Source organism: Triturus cristatus, chromosome 2_1, assembly GCF_964204655.1.
Source record: "Triturus cristatus chromosome 2_1, aTriCri1.1, whole genome shotgun sequence".
Lineage (NCBI taxonomy): Eukaryota > Metazoa > Chordata > Amphibia > Caudata > Salamandridae > Triturus > Triturus cristatus.
The window spans coordinates 510,672,741-510,700,099 of NC_140581.1; the positions used below are offsets into that span (position 1 = coordinate 510,672,741).

Genomic DNA, 27,359 nt, shown 5'->3' on the forward strand with positions numbered 1-27,359 from the left:
ATGGAACAAAATAGAACCCACCATACAAGTAGTCTAGAACTATCTTACGGCTCAAATATGGCAATGTCGAATATGCCTGGCAAGGTATCCAGACAATGTATTTCAAAATTCTGTGAACACAATCAAAATCTTATTAATTTACTGGGAACAGTTTTAAGTACCTGATATCTGAAGAAATAACATTCTACGCGGGTGTCTTACCTTGTAATCTCAAGGTTAATGGCAAAGACTTCATGTACGTTATTGTTACCCCAGTAAATCTGTAATAAAAAATGGGTGGCTCTAAATTCCATCTAACTGGTTCAATACCCATGTCAGTGAAACAGGAGTATCCACTCAAAATATTAGCTCCCATTGACGATAAGACAGTGTACAATAAGCTTCAATGAAACAGAGTATAGGCTACAATCCACATGAAATGGCATCTTTATAGAGGTAACGCCTTTGATATTGCATGGAATAACTTCTTCTATATATTATTTACTGATAGATCCGATTGGTCATATATAACAAGGACACAATTATCTTGACAGATAAAATAGATGAAATAAGGGAAAGAACACCAAGTGCCCGAATTGTATATTATCATCCAGTTTGCCGTGTTTGGCAAATAAAATTCCCTCGATAGATATGCACAGCTAAGTAATTGTCGTGTCAGGTAGAGTGAGGCGAAAACACTGAGTAGACTCGGTGCATAATGCTATAGAAAGTGCATGATAACCCGATCCCTATTACTGAGCTGGAATGGTACAATCGATAATCTTGGCTTACCGCGAAAAGGACAGCGGTCCCAGCGTGTCTCGGGTTCTTGGCGTTCAGCACATGCGCCATATTGAAACTCCCATTTATACCTACACGAGCTACTAGGCAGTTTCATGACACGGTGTTCGCAATCTCTTATTGAAACGTCGCGGACATCTTGTAATGTGTAATACCCACTATAAATGTAATAATCTAATGCTACGTAGCTGTGAAGCAAGAGGAGAGAATCGCCATGTATTATAATAATGTACATATATATGTGGATTTTTTGTTTCATTTAGTGATGGCCACAGTCATAAAATATTTAATGTGAATTGACCACCGCTATCGAAGAGGTTTTTCAAGAAAATTAAAGGTCCCACTCCTTGGATATCCCCGATAGTTGTGGCCCAGAAACCTAAGCAAAAGGCGGGAGGTCAGAATTTGCGTGGACATGCGTTTACCCAGTATGGCAATCAGACGTGAGATTTGACCCCCGTGGCAGACGATATCATGGAAAAATTACTGGGTCAAGGTGGTTCTCCAAAATGAACCTGAGGTCTGTTTATTGGCAGATGCTAGAACCCGAATCCAGAGCAATCCCCATGTTTTCCACCCGTGTGGGTTTGAGGAGATACAAACGTCCCAGCTTTGGGTTGTCTAGTGCTGCTGAAGTGTTCCAGGACACAATCTGGGGACTGCTAGCAGGACATCTGAGGGTCATTAATGTCAGCAAGGTGAGGGCTACGTTTTAGCGGCTGTTGGAGAATGGCCTCACTCTCCATCGCGAGAAGCATACATTCATTCAGAGAGAAATCTATTTATTTGGATACCATTTCTCAGAGAATGGGGTTATGCCTGATCCTGGGATAGTCAAAGAAATCCAGTGAGCCCTTGCCCCCACCATTATCACGGGGATACACAGTTTTCTAGGAATGATGACCTACTATGATTCCTTTCTTCAGAATCTCACCACCCTCACTGACCCTGCTCACGGAGTTGACCAAGGCAAACGAAGTCAGAGTATGAGGCCCTGACCAAGAAAGGTTTATTAAAGCAACTTAACAAACCCTTTCAGAACACATGGCCTTGGTCTATTTTGATCCTCGCCATGAATCGGAACTGTCAGCAGATGCCAGCCCTACTGGACTCTGGGCAGTTCTGTCGTAAAAGCATGATAAGTGAAGACTGGGTCGCCATAGCCTGTACCAGTCATGTCTTGCCCGACACATAGCAGCGCTATTCACACATTTAGAGGGAGGCTATAGCTATTCAATGGGGGTGCCGCTATTTTCATATATATCTTTATGGCCACCCGTTCATAGTCCGCACCGACCACAAGCCCTTATTCTTCTGTTCACCTGATCTTCTTCCAAGATGCCTCAGAGAACCAAAAAATTGATTCTCCAGTTGCAAGAATACAGTTTTTCCATGGAATGTCCCCTGGAGACGCAGAACTCGGCAGACTATTTGTCCAGACATGCGAGGAAGGCCACAAGTGATGAGGAGTCAGAAGCTGAAGAAATCGATGAATACAAAAAATTTGTATTAGAATGATACCATCCATTACCAGTTTCCCTAGAAGAGATGGTGGATGATACAAGGATGGATGAATGTCTCCAGATGGCCTGGTTAGCTATGGCATCAGGAAGTTGGAAGATGTTGATTCAGGATTTGTCCCATCGAACTGCTGAAGCACGGCAGACTTTGCTATCACTGCATCAGGTCCACCATGAATTGGCGGCCTCTCCTGAAGAACCAAGGTTGGTGATTCCCAGATGATTACAACAACAGGTGGTGGATCTAGCCCTTACTGCTCACCAAGGGGTGGTCAAAACAAAATCCAGACATCGGTGCAAAGTTTGGTCCCTTGGAATCGATGACCGGGTCGAACAGATCATGCAACACTGCCCGCTGTGCCAGGCCACCGGACTCGCAGATTGACCTGCACCCATTATTATGGAAGACATTGCTCCTGGTACATGCCACCGAGCGAGTGCTGATTTTGGAAGTCTACCTGACAGTTGGCCTATGCTGGTTGTAATCGATCACTTTTCTAAATATCCCGAGGTGGAAATCCGGGACTTTTTGACCACCGCCCAGACAGTGCCCCGTTTGGAGAAAATTGTCCATACAGAAAATGGGCATCCGTTCCATCACCTAGGAGTTTGCAGAATATTTGAAGTCAGGAGGCATTTCGCATTGGAAGGTCACTCCCAGGTGGCATCAAGCAAATGGAGAGATTGAACGTTTCTTGGGGACGCTAAACAAGGTGATAAGGATTGCGTTAGCCGACAAGCAGAACTTGGAATGTGCCCTGTACTCGTTTCTCCAAGAGTATAGACTCATGCCACATGCAACAACAGGAGTAAGCACCAGCACACTGTTAATGAATAGGATGGTGAGTGACACTATCCCTCACATCGTGAGTCATTGTCCAGTGTTGGAGTGGTCGATGAACTGTGCCAATGCAAAGTGCAGAATGACAAAGTACCTGCAAAGCGGAAGGCCCTGCCAAGGATACTGCAAGTGGGTAACCTGGCACTTGTCCGAGATCAACATCCAGGGAGCAAGTTTCGGCAACTGCTTGAAGTTGATCTGTGAAAGGTCAGGACTGTATGAGGAACAATGATCACGGCAAAAGGAGGCGGTGTAGCTGTTAACAGGAATGTGGCTTCCTTCAATAGATACATGCCACTGAGCCATGCATCAGGTGTTGGTCAGCTTTCATCCTAGGAGAATGACACTGGGGGTGAGGAGGACATTTCTGTGAAGTCCACAGTAATTCGACCAAAGATTCTACAGGATGCCTGGCTGAGTCCTGCAGTCAGGATTCCGTCCACTAGTCATCTGGCCTTCCGAAGACCAGCACTGGAGTTGATTTACGTGAGTCTCATGTGGAGATCTACCACAACAGGCAGAGATGTGTGAGAACAGTCTGGTGGTTCTTCAAAAGGGGTAGGCTAGATACCATCTGGAACCACATCCAGTTGGCGCCTCAAAATTCAAAGATTTTGTACTGAACTGCTCCTGATTGGCACGTAGCTGACCCGCATCCCTAGCCAAGTCTGGAACCTGTGACTGTAAACCATTTATTATCAGCAATTCTAAACTTCTTTGGTGACAGTCTATCGAGTGTCTGACATCAAAAGTCTGATTCAGTTTAACCTTATAAGCTGCTAAGAGTAGTTCAAGACTATCCTGTACAGGAGTGTCATTCATAGCCAGTCCCAGTCTCACCAGCATCGTCCTATTCTAGGAAGATCTGACACTTTGATGGTTAGTACTGATTACACAGACTCCCAACCAAATGACAATACTAAATGATCTGACCACACCACCACTGAAATTGAGTTTATGGTGCACAATGTATGATCGTATCAGCTTAAATCAAGCAAATACCCCCAGCTTATTTATATGGTTAGTACTTAATAATGTAAAATTGAAAAGTGGCAACATTTCTCCAGAATTAAGCTGATGCACATCAGTAGGGCCGTCACAATTAGATTCGTATCACCTAAAATTAAATTCTGTAAGTTAGGTGAATTTGAGATAGTTAAAAGACAGCTTGACCTGGCTACTGCAGAACCTGGAGTCCTGGTGGTGGACATCTGTTCACAATGTATGTCCTCAATCAACTTGACACAGTTCAGGTGATGCTTTGTAATCAGTACCACACCTCTTCTCAGATTATTTCCTCTACACGCCATAATGATCTGTTATCCTACTGGAATTAATTATGTTAATATTGTTATGCAATCTTCCTTAAACCATATTTTGGTTATACATGAAAAATAGGTCATTTTTCATAATGAAATCATACCTATTATGTCAATTTCATACTGCTGAGTATACGCAAATTGAAGCACCCTTACATCTGTGAGCTAACTGAGGGTCAGCTGTTCGAAGTAAAGAATTGCCATATAGGTAGTAGTATGACTTATAAAAAGCGCCGTCAGCCCATAACATATAATATTTTTTATTTTTTAATTTATTTAAAAGGTTTTATACAGCGCCGGCTAGACCCAGGGGTATCAGAGCGCTTTACAGGAGTGTGAGGAGGAACGGAAATAAAAAAAACATTTGATCAATGAAATAGCAATAAGAACCATTCGTCCAAAGAGAATAGATAAATAAGAGTGCTATTTACATAAATATTATAATGTTCCAAAGAGGGCAGTGAGTATTTAGGTTCAGGTAGGTGGGTGAAGAAAAGATAAGGGAAGGGGAAGAAGAATAGGAGGTGGTAGAACAGTGGGAGGCGGTGTATAAGGATAGATCTAGGGTGAATAGATAGAGGGAGGGAGGAGGGTTAGGGGGATGGGTGAGAGTAGCATGAGGGAAGGGAGTTAAGACGGTGAATGGGGAGGAAAGAGACTGAAGGGCAATAGAGGGGAACCTGACGGGGAAGCAGAGTGGGAGTCAGTGTCAGAGGCAAGTATTATGGACCCCAATATTTGTTGAGGAGGTACAGTTTAAGGTCTTTTTCTAAGCTGAAGTAGGAGGGGTTACAGCGCAGGTCTTTAGGCAGGGTTTTCCAGATGGTTGGAGCGTTTCTGGAGAAGGAGCGAGCTTGTGTGCATTTCTTCTTTAACAGAGGGGGATCTAGAACATGGGCGTTGGTGCTCCTCATCGGTCGGACGCAGACCGCTTTGTGGAGTTAATCTGAGAGGTACCGCAGGGTGTTTTGGTGAAGGGCTTTGTGCGTGATGCATGCAATCTTGTATGTGGATCTGCCTTCGATGGGTAGACATTTGAGGGTTTTAAGGGCGGGGGAGATGTGGTCAAAACGTTTGTAGTCGGAGATAAGTCTAGCAGCTAGGTTGAGCACAGATTTGAGTGGTGCTCGGTAGACTTTAGGTGTTCTAGCGAGGATAGCGTTACCAGGACCAACGATTGGACAACAGATTTGAAGTCGTCAGCAGGTATGAAGGGTTTTGTTTTCTTGAGATGACAGAGGGTGAAGAGTGCTCCTTTGGTCGAGTTTTATATGTGGGAAATAGGAGTAAGGCTATTATCAATGGTGATGCCGAGAGAGTTACCTGAATTGGAAATGGTGAGTGAACAGTTGAGAGCATTAAGGTCAGAGATCCAGTCTTGTATGGGAAGTGGTTGTTTTTAGGGGCGAAGAGAATGATTTCAATTTTTAGGGTTGAGTTTAAGATGATTGTGGTGGAACCATGATTGGATCTTAGTCAGGGTGTCATTGAGGTGAAGCACATCAGAGCGGGATTTAATCTTATAGTTGTCAAGAATTCCTGTCATACGAGGGGAGGAAAACGGTAACCAGCGAAAACGGACTACATCTCCCAGGATGCTTAGCGGTTGAGAGGTTATGTAAACAGGAGAGCTGTTACATAACTCAAGGGAAACACGCCCTTATGTAAACAGGAGAGCTGTTACATAACTCAAGGGAAACACGCCCTTATGTAAACAGGAGAGCTGTTACATAACTCAAGGGAAACACGCCCTTATGTAAACAGGAGAGCTGTTACATAACTCAAGGGAAACACGCCCTTATGTAAACAGGAGAGCTGTTACATAACTCAAGGAAAACACGCCCTATAAAGGGAGGAACCGGGAGGTACAAGGCTGTCGGATATTGTGTTTACACCGACGTACCTGCTTCGTGAAGAGCAGTGTTCCGGAGTGGTGCTCCAGTAAGGCAAGAACGGAGGTAGGTCGAGTCGTTACTCCCTGGGCCGTGTCTTGCCCCATCGTCACCTGTGAAGGACCCGGAAGCTCTACCGGTCAACCATTGAGCTTCGCTTTTTGACTCGGCTGAGTCCAAGCGCAGTGGCGCTTTTGCTGGTTGGAGTCGTAACTCCCAGCCCGACCAGAGACACAGGGACTGCCAGCTGTAACGCACACCAGGAGGTGTTTGCCGCGTTAAAGACTCGGAAGTCCACAGGATCGATCGAGCGGCTGCTCTCGGTTCAGTCGTCTTGCTTGTGATTGGGGTATCGGTGACGCATCACCAGGAGGTGACTCCGCGTCCCGGTGCAGTCTGAGGAAGAGGTTGAGCGGCTGCTCCCTTCAGGTAGAGACCCCGGCTGGGTGTTTCCCTGACTCCTCGATTCTCCCCAACACTCTTCGTGCCCCTCACAGCCTACCGATTGGCATTGTCGGCCATTTCATTTCTGCCCTCTGTTGGCATACGCCGGGATCGGCGTATATGCAGAGGACGGTTAGGACCATCCGTGCTGTGGGCTGGTAACGTACTTAGCCTGGAGGATTCCAGTGACTATAACTTTTGTTTGTTCTTTGTATGTTATTTGCCTTCATTAAAAGAACTAACCCTTCACAAGTGGTTGCGTCCTCATTGTCGTGTCTGTTAAACGATCCTGAGACGTTCAGGGCGTTACAAAATATCCGACCTTAATAACACTAACTGTCTCCCGGTCGATAACAGACATGGCAACACTTGATGATGTGCTGGCTGCTTTAGCGGCCATGCAAGTTGAAGTGGCTGCCTCTAGGCAAGAAACAGCCGATGTAAAAGCCAGACTGGATGCTATCCAATTGGACCCGCTCACGCCCAGCACCTCCCTCACGAACCAGACCCCTGCGGTAGTAGTGGAAATGCCGGTAGCCATCCCCTTGGCAACACCAGAGAGGTACAGTGGGGATCCTAACACAGTGCAGGTATTCCTCACACAAGTGGCGCTACATTTATCGTGCAAACCAAAGGCGTTCCCCATGAGTCAGGCTCGTGTGGCTTTCCTTATATCCTATTTGGCTGGAAACGCGGCACAATGGGCCGTACCTCTGGTGAGCAGGGACGACCCCATCTTATGTGATTGGGGTGCTTTTCGCGAGGAATTCCTGAAGGTATTCGACAGAAGGGCTGACTCGTACACGGCGGACCGTGAAATGCTTGAGTTGAGACAGGGATCGAACGACCTGGTGCAGTATCTTAACGCGTTCCGAAGGCTGGTTGCGGAAACCAAGTGGCCTGTTGCTAAACAGACGGCGCTCTTCCATCAAGGGCTGTGCGATGAGCTCAAGGACGCCGTGGCTCATATTGACCCTCAACCCAAGACATGTGAGGGCCTTATCAACCTGGTATTACGGCTGGAACATAGGCTAAGTGAAAGAAAGGGGGATCATGGGAGAAAAGGAAAATCCCTTCCATCCTATGAGACGGTGGGAAGTCCTGAAACTTCCACCGCATCCAAGGGAGAACCCATGAACATCGGCGCAATACGAGCGAGCCTCACAGCCACGGAGAAAGAGTCACGCCGTAAACAAGGATTGTGCCTATATTGTGGCAAAAAAGGCCACTACGTACGTGAATGCCCTGCCAAACCGAAGACGTCACGTTATCGGGCCAACCGGTCGGTAACAGCCGTGGTGGACATACCGGCGGAAAACTAGAGGACTCCAAGACCAGAGAAGGGGCATCTCGGAGTCACTCATCCATCCCTTCACTTTCCAACTCGGTCACTAAGGGACAACGACACCTGTTTATCACGGTGCACGTGGGAGTGCATGACCAGTGGATACCCGTTGTGGCCATGGTGGATTCAGGGGCCACTGGCATGTTTATGGACCACAACGAGGCATGCAGGCTAGGGCTAGTGCTTCTTCCCAAAGCAGTACCCGAAGACGTCTATGCGGTAGACGGAAGGCGATTGGTGACGGGGCCAATCGGACAGCACACGGGGGTCCTTCCGATGAGATATGGGAGGAACCATTTGGAACAAATCGATTTTAACATCATCCGAGCGCCCCAATATGGCGTCATATTGGGATTGCCGTGGCTACAGAAACACAACCCCTTTGTGGATTGGCCAACACATCGCATCGAAATGACGTCACCGTATTGCATCCTGCATTGTGGAATAAGAACGGAATCCCTTGACGCAGATGAGAGCGGGAGTCAGACGGTGGCTACAGCGGCAGAAAAAGATGTGGCTCTCCCCCAGGCTTATCACAGTTTTGAGGGTGTATTTGATGAGGTGAAGGCGGAAGTGCTACCACCACATAGACAGTTTGACTGCCAGATCGACCTGGTGCCAGGGGCCAGCGTTCCCAGCGGCAGGCTGTATGCCCTGACGGAGCCTGAAAACGTGCATCTCCGGGGGTACCTGGATAAACTCCTCAAGCTAGGATTCATCCGCCCGTCCAAGTCTCCGGCCGCCTCGCCACTCTTCTTCATCCCGAAGGCTAATGGGGAGCTGAGAGCCTGTGTGGACTTTAGGGCATTGAATGCGATAACCATAAAAAATCGGTACACCTTGCCTCTCATCAGTGTACTTCTGGAACAGGTCAAGAAAGCTCGTATCTACACCAAGTTGGATTTGAAAGGGGCCTACCATCTGGTGCGCATGAGGGACGGAGACGAGTGGAAGACCGCCTTTAAGACCAGGTTCGGCCTTTTTGAGTACCTCGTCATGCCGTTCGGTCTGTGCAACGCCCCGGCAGCCTTTCAGTACTTTTTGAATGAGGTATTCAGAGAGGAGTTGAATATCTACGTGGTCGTATATATCGACGACATCCTCATCTATTCGTCCAGTGTGGAGGAGCACGTACACCACGTCAAAGCTGTGCTCCAAAAGCTGAGGGAAAACATGCTGTTTTGTAAACTCAGCAAGTGTGACTTCCACATCACATCCGTGGAATTCCTCGGAGTGATGCTGAGTCCAGAGGGACAGGAGATGGCAGAACGAAAGATCAAGGCGGTGAAAGAATGGCCGGTGCCCCAAAGCGTGAAGGACGTCCAAAGTTTCATTGGCTTCGCCAACTTTTACAGGCGGTTTATAGATGGATTTTCAGGAGTGGTGGCCCCAATCACACAGCTACTGAGGAAGTCCAAGGAGTTTGTCTGGTCCCCTGAAGCGAACAAAGCCTTTGAGGCCCTGAAAAGCGCCTTTGGTAAGGCGCCGGTGTTGGCTCACCCCGATCCGGATCTCCCCTACGTGGTGGAAGCGGACGCGTCGGATGTGGCGCTGGGGGCTATCTTGTCCCAACGCAACCACGACACAGGGGTGCTTCATCCCGTTGCGTACATGTCCCGCAAACTCAACGACGCCGAACGCAACTACCATATTGCGGAGAAGGAGCTTCTCGCAATCAAGGACGCCTTCACCGAATGGAGGCATTGGTTGATGGGGGCAAGACATGTGGTATCGGTGTACACGGACCATCGGAACCTACAGTTCATGACGGCCACTAGACACCTTTCTCCCAGGCAGCTGCGGTGGATGATCTTCTTTGCGGGGTTCAACTTCCGCATCACATATCGGCCGGGGACAGAAAACCGGAAGGCGGACGCCCTGTCCCGTCAATCTGCAGTTAAGGAACCATTGCCTGCGACCGAGCGTTCCATCATTTCCCCGAGGATGGTATTGGGGGTTATCCAACCGGATACTTTCCTGAGGGGAATAAAGAGAGGGATCAGGTCATTCGCATGGCGGAGGTGGCTCCTCAGTCACAGAGAATGGCAGCTGAAGGACGGGATACCCCTGAAGGGCAGGTGCCTATTGATACCCACGCCTAGGCTAAGGAAACAAGCATTCATCTGGTGCCATGACTCTCCATGCGCAGGTCATTTGGGCTTTGAAAAAACGGTGGCTAGCATGGGACGGCATTTCTGGTGGCCAACCATGAGAGTGGATGTCAGGAGGTGGGGACAGGAGTGTCCTACGTGTGCTACCATGAAGGCCGACCATGGCCGAACCCAAGGGCTCTTACATCCACTTCCGACCCCGGATAGACCATGGGATAGCATATCACTGGACTTCGTGGTGGGCCTACCGGTAGACCAGGGGATGACGGCAATACTGGTGGTGGTGGATTACTTGACGAAAATGGGGCACTTCATCCCCTGCAAGAGAGTCCCTACGGCCGGGGAATTGGCGTCACTACTCCTAAAGAATGTGGTACGACTGCATGGATTACCTGGGGTGATCGTGTCGGACCGGGGGTCGCAGTTTACTGCGCAATTCTGGAAGACTTGGTGCACTGCGCTGCATGTTAAGACCGCCCTGTCCACCAGCTACCACCCTCAAACGGACGGCCAAACCGAGCGCCTGAACCAAACGCTCAAACAGTATCTGCGATGTTTTGTGGACCAGGGCAGGGAAGAATGGGACGACTTGCTATGGGTTGCAGAGATAGCCTATAACAACGCCACTCACAGCTCCACACAGTCATCTCCGTTCTATAGCAACTATGGCCAACATCCCAGGTTCTTGCCATTTCTACATCCGTTCAGAGAGGACAGGATTCCCGCCACAGCGGACAGGGTGGCACACATAAAAGACACGTTGATGCGCTCAAGGGCTGTCCTAATAGAGGCCAAGAGAAGATACAAGGCTGCGGCAGATAGGAAGAGAAGGCCCGGGCCACTGTACCGCACTGGAGACTACGTCTGGATATCCACAAGAAACATGAGGTTTCGAAAGAACAGTGTGTTCCATCCCAAGTACATGGGCCCCTATCGAATTACCAAGTGTATGGGTCCCGTGAACGTGAAGGTGTGCTTGCCCCAGTCATTGCGGATACACCCTGTCTTTCATGTATCATTGCTCAAACCAGCACCCTCCAAGCCGTCTGGGACACCTAGGCCGGTATGCGTGGAGTCGGAGGTGGAGTATGAAGTGTCGGGCATACGGGCGTCCAAATGGCGCAGGGGGAAGCTGTGGTACCTGGTTGCGTGGAAAGGCTATGGCCCGGAGGAGCATTCATGGGAACCGGCTGAAGGGGTTCATGCTCCGCGCTTGGTCTCCTTGTTCCATCGGCGTTTTCCTGCCAGCGCTGGACCCGTGGGGAGCCGCTGAGAGGGAGGATGTACTGTCAAGAATTCCTGTCATACGAGGGGAGGAAAACGGTAACCAGCGAAAACGGACTACATCTCCCAGGATGCTTAGCGGTTGAGAGGTTATGTAAACAGGAGAGCTGTTACATAACTCAAGGGAAACACGCCCTTATGTAAACAGGAGAGCTGTTACATAACTCAAGGGAAACACGCCCTTATGTAAACAGGAGAGCTGTTACATAACTCAAGGGAAACACGCCCTTATGTAAACAGGAGAGCTGTTACATAACTCAAGGGAAACACGCCCTTATGTAAACAGGAGAGCTGTTACATAACTCAAGGAAAACACGCCCTATAAAGGGAGGAACCGGGAGGTACAAGGCTGTCGGATATTGTGTTTACACCGACGTACCTGCTTCGTGAAGAGCAGTGTTCCGGAGTGGTGCTCCAGTAAGGCAAGAACGGAGGTAGGTCGAGTCGTTACTCCCTGGGCCGTGTCTTGCCCCATCGTCACCTGTGAAGGACCCGGAAGCTCTACCGGTCAACCATTGAGCTTCGCTTTTTGACTCGGCTGAGTCCAAGCGCAGTGGCGCTTTTGCTGGTTGGAGTCGTAACTCCCAGCCCGACCAGAGACACAGGGACTGCCAGCTGTAACGCACACCAGGAGGTGTTTGCCGCGTTAAAGACTCGGAAGTCCACAGGATCGATCGAGCGGCTGCTCTCGGTTCAGTCGTCTTGCTTGTGATTGGGGTATCGGTGACGCATCACCAGGAGGTGACTCCGCGTCCCGGTGCAGTCTGAGGAAGAGGTTGAGCGGCTGCTCCCTTCAGGTAGAGACCCCGGCTGGGTGTTTCCCTGACTCCTCGATTCTCCCCAACACTCTTCGTGCCCCTCACAGCCTACCGATTGGCATTGTCGGCCATTTCATTTCTGCCCTCTGTTGGCATACGCCGGGATCGGCGTATATGCAGAGGACGGTTAGGACCATCCGTGCTGTGGGCTGGTAACGTACTTAGCCTGGAGGATTCCAGTGACTATAACTTTTGTTTGTTCTTTGTATGTTATTTGCCTTCATTAAAAGAACTAACCCTTCACAAGTGGTTGCGTCCTCATTGTCGTGTCTGTTAAACGATCCTGAGACGTTCAGGGCGTTACAATAGTAAAATTGAGTGTCGTCGGTATAGAGGTGGTAATTGATTCCTGCTTGTTTGAGAATGAGGGTAAGGGGTTTCGTGAAGAGGTTGAAGAGAGCAGGAGGGACACCGAGGGAGATTAGTGTTGGGTTAGAAAGGCAGTCATCGAATTTGATCTGTTGAGTTCTGTGTTGGAAAAAGGAGGTGAACCAATTGAGGACAAGGCCATTGAGGGCAAAGCGGACTTTAAAGGTGTTAAGTAAGGCAGAGTGGTTAACTGTATCAAATGCAGCAGAGAGGTCGAGGAGAATGAGTAGGCAAGACTCGCCATTGTCGAGGGAGTGATGGATGTCATGGCAGATGCTGTGCTGCAGCCTTTTCTGAAGCCAGATTGCAGTGAGTCAAAGAGGTTGAAAGTGTTGATGTGAATATCCAGTTGGAGCAGGGCACATTTTTCAAGGGGTTTGTAGAGGAGAGGGAGGTTAGAGATAGGTCAGAGTTTATTTGGGTTGTTGGGCTCAGCATTGGGATTTTTGGGAATGGGCGTGATTTGACCCAGTTGGAAAGAGGCAGGGACACACCCCGTGGCCAGGGAGGAGTTGATAATAGTGGTTCAATATGGGGCAATGATATGTTTTAGGTCTTGGACTAGGTTAGAAGGTAGAGGGTCTTTGGTGTGAGAGGTTGGTTTTAAGTTATAGTGATGATATTGTAGACTTCATGTTCACTGTTCACTACATCCTCGGTGAAACAACAATTATAAAAAGCCAGCTTACTTAGAAATTCCAAAGACATGGCTTTCTCCAACAAAGTCATGGCTGTTTTTTAGAAAGGGGCAATGTTCCTGGCTGTTGGACACAGTCTGGGCACGGATGGGCTTGCCTTGGTGTGCAACCAGTACAACTCCTGTGCTCACACACCCACTGACCTCTTAAATAGCCATCCTTGTTCCCCATTCATCTAGAATGATTAGAACGCTAACCAAAATGGCGCCCTAGTGTGGCAATTGGAAGAATGATTGCTGGAAGAAATACGATCCAGCGGTAAAGATGGGTGAATCTTTCCTACAAGTCTTGGTTAACCACTGCTGGATAGAACGCTGCTCTATTCAAATGTTTTTAGTCTATTCTGTGCCCACACGTCTCTTATCTTAGTGATACCTATGGTGTTCCATTTTTAAATCAATCTAAGTCTCTTACTTCCTTGAGGATACCACTTTCCTATAGTGGCGTCTCCAGTGTTAACCTTCCCTTCCAACCTATCTTTTCCCTATGTCATGCTTTACTAACTGTCTCTGTGTTTTTCGTGATAATTTCATATCCTTGTGGGCCCATTTCAGTCCTATCAAGCTTGACTGAGGGTTTTTTGCTGTGCTTTAAACATCCAATCATTGATTATCATTAGGGATCCTGGTTTTATGGAATTTATTTTTTTAACATTTCCATCTGTATTTATCCATATTTATTTTTTGCCCATTTTATTGGTATTTATCAATATTCATTTTGTGTTTTGATAATAAATAGAGTAGTAAAATGGTTCATTTAGTACATTTACACTTTAATTAACTGATTAACATGCACTCATACAAAGAGTCATTTGTCCATCTAACAAAAAACACAAAGAATGAGGAGAGATTCCTCCTAATACAGGAAACACAAAAGATACAATCAACTAATCATTCATTAATTTATTTCATAGTACAAAATGTTGCAAGGACTAGAACATACCAGTTATTTAAGACACTCATAAAAATTTTTTCATGATGTGAGTAGTAGTCCAGTCCTTGTTGTGAAGAGCACACGAAACAGCCAACACGCGTTTCGTCACCACTGTGACTTTCTCGAGGCTCCAAGTTGTCAAAATGTACACGATACAATAGCAGAGACGGGAGGAGACGTTATCTTTAGACGACAGAGCAATGAAAAATGAGAGACTTATTATCGTGCCCTAGATGCCGTACTGACTATCGACAACGCGACTAGGAATTTTGCTTTTTACATATCCCATATATACGATCCTTTTTGAGGATAGGTCTTTTTTAAATAATCAGCGGGAACGGAGACCGAAGAGGAATAAGACCTTATCAAGACTAAACTCTGAATGCTGATCTAATGGGATCTCTTCGATTATGTCCGTCGAGCTGTCCAACTTCACCGTGTATATTTTGACAACTTCAAAAAAGTCGCGGTGGTGACAAAACGCGCGTTGTCAGTTTCGTGTGTTCTCAACAAGGACTGAAATACTACTCACATCATGAAAAAACTTTTATGAGTGTGTTAACAAACTGTTATGTTCTAGTCCTTGCAACATTTTGTACTATGAAATAAATTAATGAATGATTAGTTGATTGTACCTTTTGTGTTTCCTGTATTAGGAGGAATAGCTCTCCTCATTCGTTGTGTTTTTTGTTAGATGGACAAATTACTGTTTTCAATCTAATTTGAAATATTGTGAGTGCCAGGGTCTCTTTCCAAACGTTTCACAAGTCACTGTTGTTTCTTGTGTCATTGATACCTTAGGTAGTGGGGTTTCTTACCCTGAGTGGCACCAATCTTACTTGTTTGTGTGTAGGTTACTTTGCAACATCCACTCTGCAAGTCCATTTATCCAGTGATTTTGAGGTGCGACCCTGTATCCACCACTACTTTTCTTGTGTTTTTTATATACAAATATGTTAACATATGCCTGTATTTAAGAGAATCTTCATCCTATTTTTAAATCCGCATTAATGTTCATATGCTTAGCAGTTGGTCCTGAGTTCATGAAGAACAACAAGAAGAGTCACTCACAAGAAGCACAATTTTAAGTATTTTTCCACTTTTAAAAAAAAAACAGGCATGAAATAGATTGTTTTCTGTCTGTATGTATCTGTAAAAATCAGCCAAAATGGAAAACTAGAAGCCTTAATTATCATTCACTGGAAAGGCCAGTAATATTTTCTCAAATTCTGTAGTGCTATTCCACCTTCATACACTACTCTTCTTAATATCTCCAAGAACAATCTGGGCGTCCCATCATCCCACATTCGTGTATGTATTATTGCAACTATTTGTCTAAATAAGGTCTCATGGACCCAAAATGCTGTGTTTTTAAGCACATGCAAAAATTTAGATAGTGTAATTGATCATTTTGAACATGGCTGCTCTACCCAACAGTGATAACAACAATTTTCTTCAGTGTTCACATCCTGTCTATAATTTATAAGAATTGATTTTAAGTTTGTTTGTAAATAGATTTCTATCTTTACAGGTGTGTATTCTTACATATGTAATTCTTGTATTTGTGATCTATAGCACCTTCAGTCAACTGGTACATGATAGATTTTTCTGAGTTCACTTTAAACCCTGAATATTGACTATATACTTTGAGAATGGAAAAGCTTGACTAGTCACTTTTCTTGGTCTGCGAAATATAGGAGTACGTTTTCAGCATACAGTGGTACGTTGTCCTCCAATCCCCCTGTCCATCTGAAGCATCCATGAATATATGCATTACAATCCAAGATTAATAGATTATCCACAATATCTTTTTACATGAATAATAGTCTTGTAACAGATGAAACATGATCTTACCTTTTAAATATCACAATTGAAGCTATCTAGAGTAAGATGCCATTAAGCCACTTACCAATACATGCAATACAAATATTATCTCTCAGGGTGTGATTGGTCAACGTTTGCAGTGCCATCAAAATTATTGTCCCGACTAAGAGAATCAAATCTCTATTCTTCTATTGAGACATGTATGTTCAGAATTTTTCCCATCTGTTGCTTTACAGTTTGGTGTGTCAGCTTCCTAAACTCTTCTTAAACTGCTTATCCTGCTTCAGGTATGGTAGGAGTAATATCTTTAATTTGTTCCAGTAAAATCTGCTCCAGGAAATTCTCCAAATTAATCTTCAATTTTCAAAGCTACAAGCAGATTTGTCTGTGACTTGTTAACAACAATCCAATATTGTTTATATATAGAGAGACTGTGTATTGCATACCCTGAATGATAGTGCCACACATTTCAAGTTTTCCTATAGTTGGACAGCCAAGAGCGCTACCACAAGTGCAAGTGACTAATGCGAGAAAGGGCACTCTTGTCTGATGCCCCTCTCAAATACAATACAGGTAGAGGTAATGTTATTAGTAGATACTGCTGTTAAGGTGACCATACCAAGAAAGTGGATCACTTCCCTCAAATATTGTCCAAAATTCCAATTGTTGTATGAAAATGGTGTATGTTGTCTCTCTTTTTCTTCGCCATTCATACAGAATTAGAATTTGCATATGCCCTCTGTTCACAGTTCCCACATTAGAAAGTTGGTTTTCAAACAGGAGGATCTATCAAAGTTAATGTTTCACATTTTATGGAGATCACTTTCATGATATCAATCACACCGGGGGAAAAAAGCCTGTATAGGTATGGTTCGGTCTGAATTACATTGAAAAGCAGTATGTTTGCCATTTATTTTTATATATGTTTTGCTATTGTATTATTCTTTAAGCATACCATAATACAGCCATAGACACAAGACACTTATAGTAGTTCGAAATTCCATAAAGTAGTAACCATGGAGGGCCACACCCACTACTATAATTCAGATACATACATATTGTCAAACCATAGTACGTTGTTGCCACCAACATTTCCGGACCTTTTTGCATTTCCCCTGGCAGCCTCTTGCCTTGTATATTGCTGTAGTGCAGAAATCCATGCCCCTGGACCAATCGATCAGGATGGGAGCTGTTTTGCTACTCCATTGAAGTGCAGTGTCTCTTTTGGGAACCAAGAGGCCACCCCTAGAAAAGCCTGAGCACTTCTGCAGTTTGCTGCCCCCTCCGTTATACCCTGTCTCACTACCCTGTGATCTAAACCTTCTGCGATGCCTAGTGCCCAACATTTGGTGCACTTGTACTATGAACCTATACTTGTACCGGTACTGTATAATCACCAGACTATCCCATATCTTGTTACGGAAAGTGACTCAGATATTTTTTCAGGTTCGACAGCTGGGGTTGGTGGCCATCGCAATCTTCTCCATTCAAGATGGATAGAAATATGATCTGTAGCGAGCTGGAATAACCAGAGTTTGTGAGGCAGCATTTGCCTCCATCCAACTTGCCCAGCTCTTTGTCCCACTTTTATATCTATGATGTAAATGGGTCCGGTGAATTAATTATAACCAACCTGTAAATCCTTGTAATACCCCTTCCTTCTTTGTTCTAAAGCCAATTTAGCTTCCAGGGTGTTAAATTCGGAGACTCACCTCAGAATAGACAAAATGTCTGGGAACCCCATCCCCCTGTCCAATGAGACTTGTCCATGCTTTGCAAAAGATACCCGCCCTAAGAAACCTTCTAGCCCTGAATTGTACATCAGTGGCAAATTGAGTTAGAATCGAAGATGGGTCATTTTGTAGGGAATACAAAACTAAGGCAAGTCAATCATTTTAAAGAGGGCTCCCCTTCTCTTAACGAAAAAAGATAATAAGGAGAGATTTCCACAGCTGTAAGTCCTGCTTTGTAGCGGTGTTAGATTCAGATCCAAGGTTTATTGTGGGTTCCTACTTACGTATGCACCTAAATATTTAACAGGACCCTTCACAATGGGCAGCTGGGTACTACGCAGTTTGGGCATGGACGCTTGATATATAAATTGTTCCCAATGCACAGTAAGAACAGAGACATTTCCTTAGATCTCAATTACTACGTGAATGCTGGATAAAAAACAATATCAGACACCTTCCTAAAGGCCTCCATGAGCTACAATGTGACCGATGAACCAAGAAATTTGGATTGCATCAGGATGAATTCAGTATTGGCCCTTCAGAATTTTGGAAGGGAGGCCGAGTGGCACATTGATGCTCTTATGGAATTCGAGGGTGGCTGGAAGGGGCTGATTCCCACTAGGACTTTTTATGCTTTTTATTCGACTTACCCGAAGACTTCTACCGCAATGAGGATCTGCAACAGGAACCACTTCGGGAACAAGACCTTCTTTTTGACTTCCACCGGTCCCTGTGCAAAAGTCTTCAAATGTTTGGTGACATAGAGTTTCACCCTGGCTCCAGAGGAGTCGTCACAGGCCATAGAGCAGTGTTCCGACCCCAGGCACCATAAGCATAGATTGTGGGGGGTCTGCCACAGACATTTATTTGCGATAGTCCCTATATAGTTTAATCCATTTTGGGGGGTGGCATATTTCCCTTGCACACTGGTAAAAAAAAGAATTTTGAGAAAAAGAACTTGTCAAAGACAAAAAGAGTAGTGCCGACCTAGAAATAAATGGACTGAAGTCAGTGACCTAGAAAGAAATGGACTGAAGTCAGTGTGCCAGGATGACACTTTAGGCCCCTCTCATTACTTTTGAAGTGGAAAGACATCAGTGCGGAGCCTCATGACACCACCTACCAATGTGCAGGAGTACAGCTTTTGAGTTTCTAAATCCAGTCTTACACCTGGGGGATTATTGACAAGGTTAAGAATCTACGGTTAGATACAGTATCAACCAGAAACTTGTGTCGCTGTGGTCATGGTATGTGATAAGGAACCCTTAGAGTCTGACGTCTCCCTGTTCAAATGGCCAACACTGTCTCCAGGGATCCAAGGTTTTTACTACTCCTACTCTGCTGCCTTTGTCTTGGCCTCTGCTTTTCAAGGTTTATCCCTCTAGCGGAGCACCGGTGTATGTTTGCCATCCATGTCTCATTCCTATGTCTGGTTGATGATTCTCAACGCATGCCCATGCCTGTTTCGTTGTATCAAAACTGGGTTTTCCCCTGAAAATAACTTTGAGCTTAAGCTTGTTATTATAGCAGTACGTATTTGAGGTTCATCCCCTTCAGTTTCTGTTTAACATGTTTCCATAATTTTCTCTGTTTCTGGATCAGTTGAGCGTGATCAGGAAAATAAGGATCTGACATGTGTTAAACAGCACTTCACCCTTTTCTCTGGACATTCTCAGAATTAAATTGCTATCTCTAAAATTTGGAAATTTGGCTGTTAAGTGGTGGGGCAGAGGCCATGGAGGTGGCACTTTAAGGCATGTCTCAGTCCTACACATACAATCAAAGAAGGGGGACTAAAGGGCTTTTAAGAGAGGTCCAGCATACATGCCCTGCTCAGAGTACAAAAAACTAGGTATGCAGAGCCTAAAAGGGGGAGGAGAGGAAGCGGTATCCCAAGAAGGAGATTATAGCTATGTTACGAAAGGAGGTGGGGAATGCTTCCTTTCGGAATTAGGGCCCTCACACCTAGCCTGCTGGGTGTCATGCTTCATCATCGGGCATGCTCCTTGTCGTGTCGGCGCTGCAGTATCCGAAGGGCACCCTATGCAGGGGCTCTTTGGCGGAGATCTTTTATTCCTTGCCGTTTGGTGCAATGGGTGTAAGGGGCCTATGAAGTGTAGAAAAGTGTGTGTGCTCTGGTCAACTAGACTAAGTGGGTTAAAACAGGGGACTGGAAGAGTCAGGCAAAACAACTTTAATGACCCTGCCTTCCACCCTGATTAAAAAAGTGGAGTGGCGACCATCTCCAAATGATGTTGCAGGGTGTTGTTCTCAATCGACATGTTTCTTGCCTAATAGTTAGGTGGATCTAGCGGCAATTCCTCAGGACCTTATGAAAATGTGGTGAATCTACACTAAAGAAAAGGTAATGTGGTGTCCTAACCTAATATTACCATATAGAGGTGTAGTACCTGTTGATGCGGTAGCCAATCTATAAAAGAAATGAACAATTATTGCATCAAAACATGGGGAGACCGCTTTACTTCTGGGGTCGCAACATCATACTCCCCTATGTATCACAATTATGTGCGCACACGCGACTATGGTGAGCTATACATGGTGAAGGTGGCTGCAAAGGTCAGCCATTCTCATATCACATTGGTCAGACACACGTCGTGAAACTGAAAAACCAAGTGGAATATGAACATAGTGAGGAGTGGTAAAAGAATGGTATTAAAGTAGCAGAGTGGTGAGATCGATCAACTAACCCAAAAACTAGTAACAATTTGCCCCATCAAATCACAGCATGTGAAAGACACATTAAGGTAACGTGTCCTGAAAGAGGGCCAAAAGACATAAGGGGTAAATGCGAGGGAGTGTAGGCATAAGTCCCCACTAAGTGTAGAATGAAAATGCAGCCTCTGTTGCATCAAGTATCAGTAGTGAGACGGCTATTGATCAGGACCCCGCGTAGAGACCCGTCACTCACGGTTCAGTGTTATACCTGAGATCCTTGGTGTTGTATTCTCCCAAATATTTTACCTTCACCCTCCTGACTTGCTGAATTTGTTTTTGTTGGCTTTAGGACTTTGAACTTTACCACTGCTAACCAGTTCTAAAGTAGTTGTGCTCTCTCTTTCAAACACTGCAAAATTGGCCTACACCTGATTGGCACATTTCATTTACTTGTACGTCCCTAATGTGTGGTACTACATGTACCCAGGGCTGTAAATTAAATGCTACTCCTGCGCCACCCACTCTTTGTTTTAAAGTGCTACTTTTGTACGCAGTACTCATTGTGTCAGCCCACTAAAGAAGCACTTTAAGGCATGTCTCAGTCCTATCATTGCAGTCAGTAGGCCCTTAAAGCACAAAGGGCAGAGAGTTTGGTACATAAAAAGTAGGACATGTGGGTTTAAGTCTTACGTGACTTGGTCGTTAAAAAACTCCTAGCTTTGTGTTTTACTACTGTAAGCCTCTCTCCCATTGACTAACACTGAGTTACTTTATTACATCTAATGAGTGCTAACTTTGGATTGGGAGAAGACATAAAAATACTGTTTCACTCAAATGAATCATCATTTTAAATCCTCTTTACTGGTAAAGTGGGATTTTAAGTCACAATTCTGAAAATGCCATGTTTAGAAAGTTATATAAACACAATCTACCTCCTGAAGGAGAAACTTTACCCGTAATTTCTTCATTCGAGGGTTTGGTATAAATAATATTAGATCCCGAAGATAAAACATAGATAATTACATTAAATATACATTTACAAAACAATTGTAATTAGCATACTGCTTTATCATGAACAAACATATAGATTTATCAGATAATAATCCATTTATGTTTAGGATCAAGTAAATAGCACTAGCCTGCTGTTAAAAAAAAGATCACCAAGATATCATATTGGTAAGGTGGTGACCTTCAACAGACCAGGCGCCACCCAATGGAACTATCAATCTTTATGCAACCCTCACAGTGCCCTTTCCTTGTAGAAGGGTTTTAAAGTCTATTCCCTAGCATTTTTGGTGATCAATACATGGACGTCCCCATCTACAGGCGTCTAATAAGTACTTGAGACCCTCCTCAGGGCAAAGTGTCAAACAAAACATGTACTAGAGACTCTCAATGAAATCTATCTTAATACAAGATATTAATCACAAAGGGGCAAAAGATTCACTGTATCGAACGTCATCATCAAAATTAAAAAACAACAAAAGCCTGGGCAAAGAGACCAGTCAGTGTACCCAAATAATCATAGTAATCAATGTGCAGCAGTCGTCAAGCGTATATACATCAGTAGTCCTCCGTAGACATCAAAAGTGGGTCCGGTGAGTCTCAAAACAGGCGCCCAAACAATAAGAAGGCCTTCTTATTGTTTAAGTGGCTGTTTGAGACTCGAAGGACTCCACGTTTCATGTTCTACGGAGGACTACTGATGTGTATACATCTGTACCCAGTTTCCTCAGAGACTATTGGGTTGCCCTATTTGGTGGAAATATTTAGAAAATTGGTATTTTCTTGTCCCAAGCATTTGCGCCTCCTGCACACACAAAGGAACATGATACCAGACTTTTGTCATCCCAGGCAGTTTGAAGTCTTGACCGGGTAAGGGAAGCACTTTGCAGAACCAGATGTGATAGTAAGCCAGGGTGCCCCCCACACGCAAACACTGGCACCAGGTATAAATGTTGTATCCTCAGAGCCAATCTTCAGATCACTTCTGTACCTGCAGAAGACTCAGAAGAAGGAGTGCACTGCTGCCCTGTTGCAAGAAAAACTGCCCTCCTGCTGGAACAACTGTCCTGTTGCTGGAAGGCCCGCCCTGTTGGACTGAGGAAGGAAGATTGGACCTGCTCCTTAAACGCAGGACCGCAAGTGACTCCAAGGGCTAGGTGGCTGGCCTCCTGTGTGAGCTATAGGGACATAACAAGCTCTTGAGGCTTTGAACTCTAATGCTGGCCTCTGCTGGAGTGAGTCCTAACCCCCCAAGTGGTTCTCCCAGATCCTGGACCCTTGATAGTGATGTTGGTGGTACTTCTCCAAAACCTGGGACTTAGTCAATTTCTCACCAAACACTGCCACGAGGACCACCAGAAATCCAGGGCTACCTGCCAGCCGATCCACCCATTGACAGTCGGCCTGACTTCTCAGTAGCTCCCACTTTGTTCTTGTTCGCAGCAGCAAATCCTTTTTTAGTGGAACCTATCAATTAAGGTATCCAGCTTTGTGGAGGCCACTTCAGTTTTGAAGCTCTCTAGAAGAATTGGATTTCAGAAAAACTTCCAAATTTGAAGGTAGAAATCTTCAACGGGCACGATGATGACCAGCAGCCTATTGAACCGACAACCTCCTCAGCTTGAGTATCCAACTTCTTACGCTCTGAGCTTTTCTTTCCCTTGACAGCTCCTCCAAGACTACATCCAGCATCTCCCCGTTGACAACTTGCGTTTGGACACAGCCTGGTGCCATACCCTGCTGAAACTCTGTCTTCTCAGGAACTTCAAGAATATTTCTAAATCCGTAAGTAAGCCGAGACCAGGCCCAATCCACCCCTTGTGTCCGACCTGCGCAGCTTTAACTTTTGACTTTGAACTAGTCTCTCGCAACCAGATATCCGTGGTTGGCACTTTGATCTTTTAGACACTAGATTTCACAAATAACTTTATAAAGATTCATCATTTTGGTTCTACTGATTGGATTTAGTTGATTTGGTGGTATTTTATTTATCAAAATGTTCCCAATATTTCTAAATTCGTTTGGGCTTTTTCTCGAGTTGTTTATTCACTTAATTGCTGTTTGGGTGCTGCATAAATTCTTTACACATTGCCTCTAAGTCTGACTGCTTTTGTGCCAAACTACCAGATGGTTAAGCACAGGTTAATTTAGTGACTTTTTTAGTTCACCCTCACAATGATTGTGGTTGTTGCCTGAATAGGGCTTGCACGGCCCTTAACCTATAACCCCATTTCTTATATTGGTGTTCAGTGGTGGGATCCAGTATTGGTGTGTTTGTGTAGTACCACTCAGTGATTTGTATAAAACTAAAAATCCCAAAAATAATCTGACATCAAAATCGATATTTTAAAATATTCGCCTTAGTCTGTGATTTGGCCATCTTTTCCTTTATTTCAAATTTATATTTTGCATTACATATTTCTGGCTACAAGGGAGTTGGAGCTGAGCGACAGTGACAACTTCATGAAGACAGCTGCAGAGGCTCTACAAGCAGAGAGGGCTGAATGTGGGTAAGAAGGAAACCAAAATGGACTCCCAAATAGCCCTCAGAGGCTTTGAGGAGGTCAGGAGGATGCAGGCTACCACAGAGGAGCAAGGGGAAGGATACCCCTAAGGATGAGGAGGTGGACTTGAGGAATGAGAATTAGATACAAAATGGTCTGGACACAGGCCATGAGCTGTAGCACGCACCCTGAGGAGAAATAATACAACTTGCCTACAGTAGTAAGGCCCTTTATGAGAGCAGGGAGCAGTGTGTCACCCCACAACCTGACTCCAGAGGAACTGGAAGACAGTGGGGCTGGGAGGGAGATCAAGCTGCAGCTGGCCAAATTGCAACTGGAGGAAAGGAATGGATCAGCTGTTATCGGGGACAGACCAAAGAGCAAGTCTCACCTAGAAATTGCATAGAAATACAGACTCTGCAGTCCTACCTGCAGCCTCTACCATCTACTAAATTGCCATGGGCGGCTCCTTCGTTGGAGCGAAGGAGCGTCGCCCCACTTAAAATCCCTCACAAAGTCCCAGGGATTAAAAATAAAATGGTAGTTCCTTACCGTTTTATTTTTCAGCCCCTGTCCGTAGCTGAGCGCCAGGGCAGAGGCGGGGCCGCTGCTGACTGACAGTAGCAGGGAGGAGGGTGGGCTGTGTAATACACTGTTTAAAGTGTGCATGTCTTTATGGCCAGCCGTCTTGCGACAGCTAGCCACCCATGCGCACTTTAAACCTCTCAACCCACCTGTCTTAAGATAGCTGGGTTAAGAGTAACTGCGGGCTTCCAGTGTGCTGAGGAGCGCCGAGTGAGGCCACTCCGTCCAATCAGGGTGCTGCTCACATGCCGCATGTGAGCAGTACCAGAATTGGGCAAGGAAGTTACAGCATCTGGTTCCATTTCCTTGATGCGGAAGAGGTCCGTAGCAATGACATCATGTTAGGTAAGTTGTTTTTTTTTATATATATATTTTGCGCTCACGCGCTGCCCTCTCCCTGTAAATGCCAGCCGCCCTTGTAAATGGCAGTGCTCAGGAATAACTAATCTGTTGCCCCTTCCTAACAAATTCTTCATGAAATTTCTAATGTTTATTCCAGCCTCCATCCTACGCCCTTCAGTACCTGGATCTTCACTCTTCAGCCAAGGGGATGCAGTCACTACACTTCCACCGCCTGGGAAGTTGTCCTAATTCTCCATCATGTGTGATGCTAAACCAAGGCATCCATAATGCATCCCACTGGTTTTAGTACTCCAACTCATACATACACTCAGAGTCCCACTTCCACACATGTTACACGCACACACGCTCAGCATACACAAAGAATGGCAACACAAGGTTCTAGGTTTCACGTAGCAGTAAAATTGAACACAAGAAGGGTCAGTAGACCACACTCACTAACATAGATAAAACGGTCTGGTCAAAACCAAGAGTTCACAAAACACAGTACACTGCCAGCACTGCTTTATGTGCTGGCTCAAGACAGGGACAAGATACCTTTTGTGTGCCCCCTCCAGGTCAAAGGACATGTCCTGGACCTCGCTTTGTCAGAAAGAGGCCTAGGCTTTTGTGCCCATGCTAGATTAGCATGAATCCAGGTTTAAAATAAAAGTCAGGATACCAGATACACCTGAAGTCAGACACTCAGAGCAGGGGTACACTCTAGGTCACCATTCGGTGGAGATTGCCATCTCAACACCAACACTGAGTGTAGGGCAAAGGATCGGCTCAGTGTGTCTGTTCAAGTTCTCCTATTTTTTTTCGTTTCTTTTTTCTGTACCGCCCCACCATTGGCTTGTAAAACAAAAGATTGCAGCATGTGGTAGGTTACAGAGAAGTACCTCGGATGTGGGCTGACAGAGGACTGCTGCAGATGCTCACTGGGACGTCTCCTACGGGTATGAAGTGACAGAGGAAGTCTGCCTATGTTCGGTTTAGATGTATTCTGCAGAGCTCCGATGAATGAAATAGCCATGTTGAATCTTAGACGAACAGCAAGTTGCAGACCAGAGGGGTATTTAACACCCTAGCAGATCATGAGGTGAAGGTCAGAAATGCACAATGATTTCAGAATCTTGACATAATTTGCACAGGAAAGAATATGTTTAAGCATTTAGACTGTTGCGAAAATGTTCCAATCGCCATGCTTTCCTATTACAATTTAATGTGATAAACTTTTATTTCGTTTTTAGAGAGAGACTGAAATCTTTCATCCAAGCATGGAGCACGAATGACGCCGTGGAGCTGTGTAAGCTTATAGATGAAACGGAATAGCAGAGATCAGACTTCTGCTCTTCATGGCCTGCAAGATATCAACTTAATATTCCGCTGAAGATCTAAGCATGTCCAATAATGTATTTCAGCATTTAAATTTAGATTTCGTCTTGAAAAAGAGGAACATTTCAAATGTGATTTCATGTTGGACGGAAAGGCATACTGTTTTAAAGTTTGTTTTTGTGCCCTACAAGATTTCAGTTTTTAATTCAAAAGGATTTTTAAAACCTGCATTACCATCATTTGTGACGTTTCTTGTAGCTACCGAAAGCTATTAAAAAGGCAATCATGAAAAATAAATGTTTCACAGATGTGAGATCAATTATGTGAGAAATTATAAATTGACTCAAATTACCAGATTTCCAGTTCGATTTTATAAGCATTCAAAACTGTTTGTCAATGTAGCAGATGAAAATATGTCATACAAAATTAGCTTTTATGCTATACAAAAATTGCAATGTATAATGAGCTGCTATGTGTTTCTAGCTTGAGCTATTGTACTTTATCGCACGTCTACTCAAAATGCCATCAGCATCATAGGGATCGCTCACATTTGCGGTTAATTTGAAATTAATTTCCTATGTAACAACCTAGAAATCAAGATCACCGACCAACTTCGGAACTGCATTCAGAACTAAGGGCTCCTCCCTGAGCTATAGTCTGGCTGCAGACCTGCTAGAGAAACGAAAGCACTCGCAACACATCTTGACACTGCCCTGGAGGAATACCTACTTGAAGTCCTAAGCTTAGTGACCTGAAAGCAGCTTGTGTTAGAGTGGATCACCAAATTGTGTCATCATCACTGCATGAAGGAATGGGTATCTTAGATATGGCTTTGAAATGGGTCTAAAATATCTTCACAGAACAAAAACAAAATGTTTGAAGAGGCACAGCGGTTCCATGTGGCACTACAATGATCCTCACTCTCAACTCAGGTCATGAAAAAGATCTCTTCCTCTAATGGATACTCCTTCCTTCAAATTCCTTCTCTTGAACTTGTAAGG

General features: G+C 45.0%; 1 protein-coding gene across 3 annotated transcripts in view; it reads left to right on the forward strand.

The window, feature by feature from the left end:
* Window positions 1–26,707, forward strand: part of MSH3 (mutS homolog 3) — a 2,607,526-nt gene extending 2,580,819 nt beyond the window's left edge. For all 3 annotated transcript variants that reach the window (XM_085632401.1, XM_085632403.1, XM_085632402.1), the window contains one exon: window positions 26,274–26,707. In XM_085632401.1, coding sequence (XP_085488527.1) covers window positions 26,274–26,355 — 82 coding nt within the window. In that variant the 3' untranslated portion in view covers window positions 26,356–26,707. The remainder of the gene's footprint in view (window positions 1–26,273) is intronic.
* Window positions 26,708–27,359: the final 652 nt, after the last annotated feature.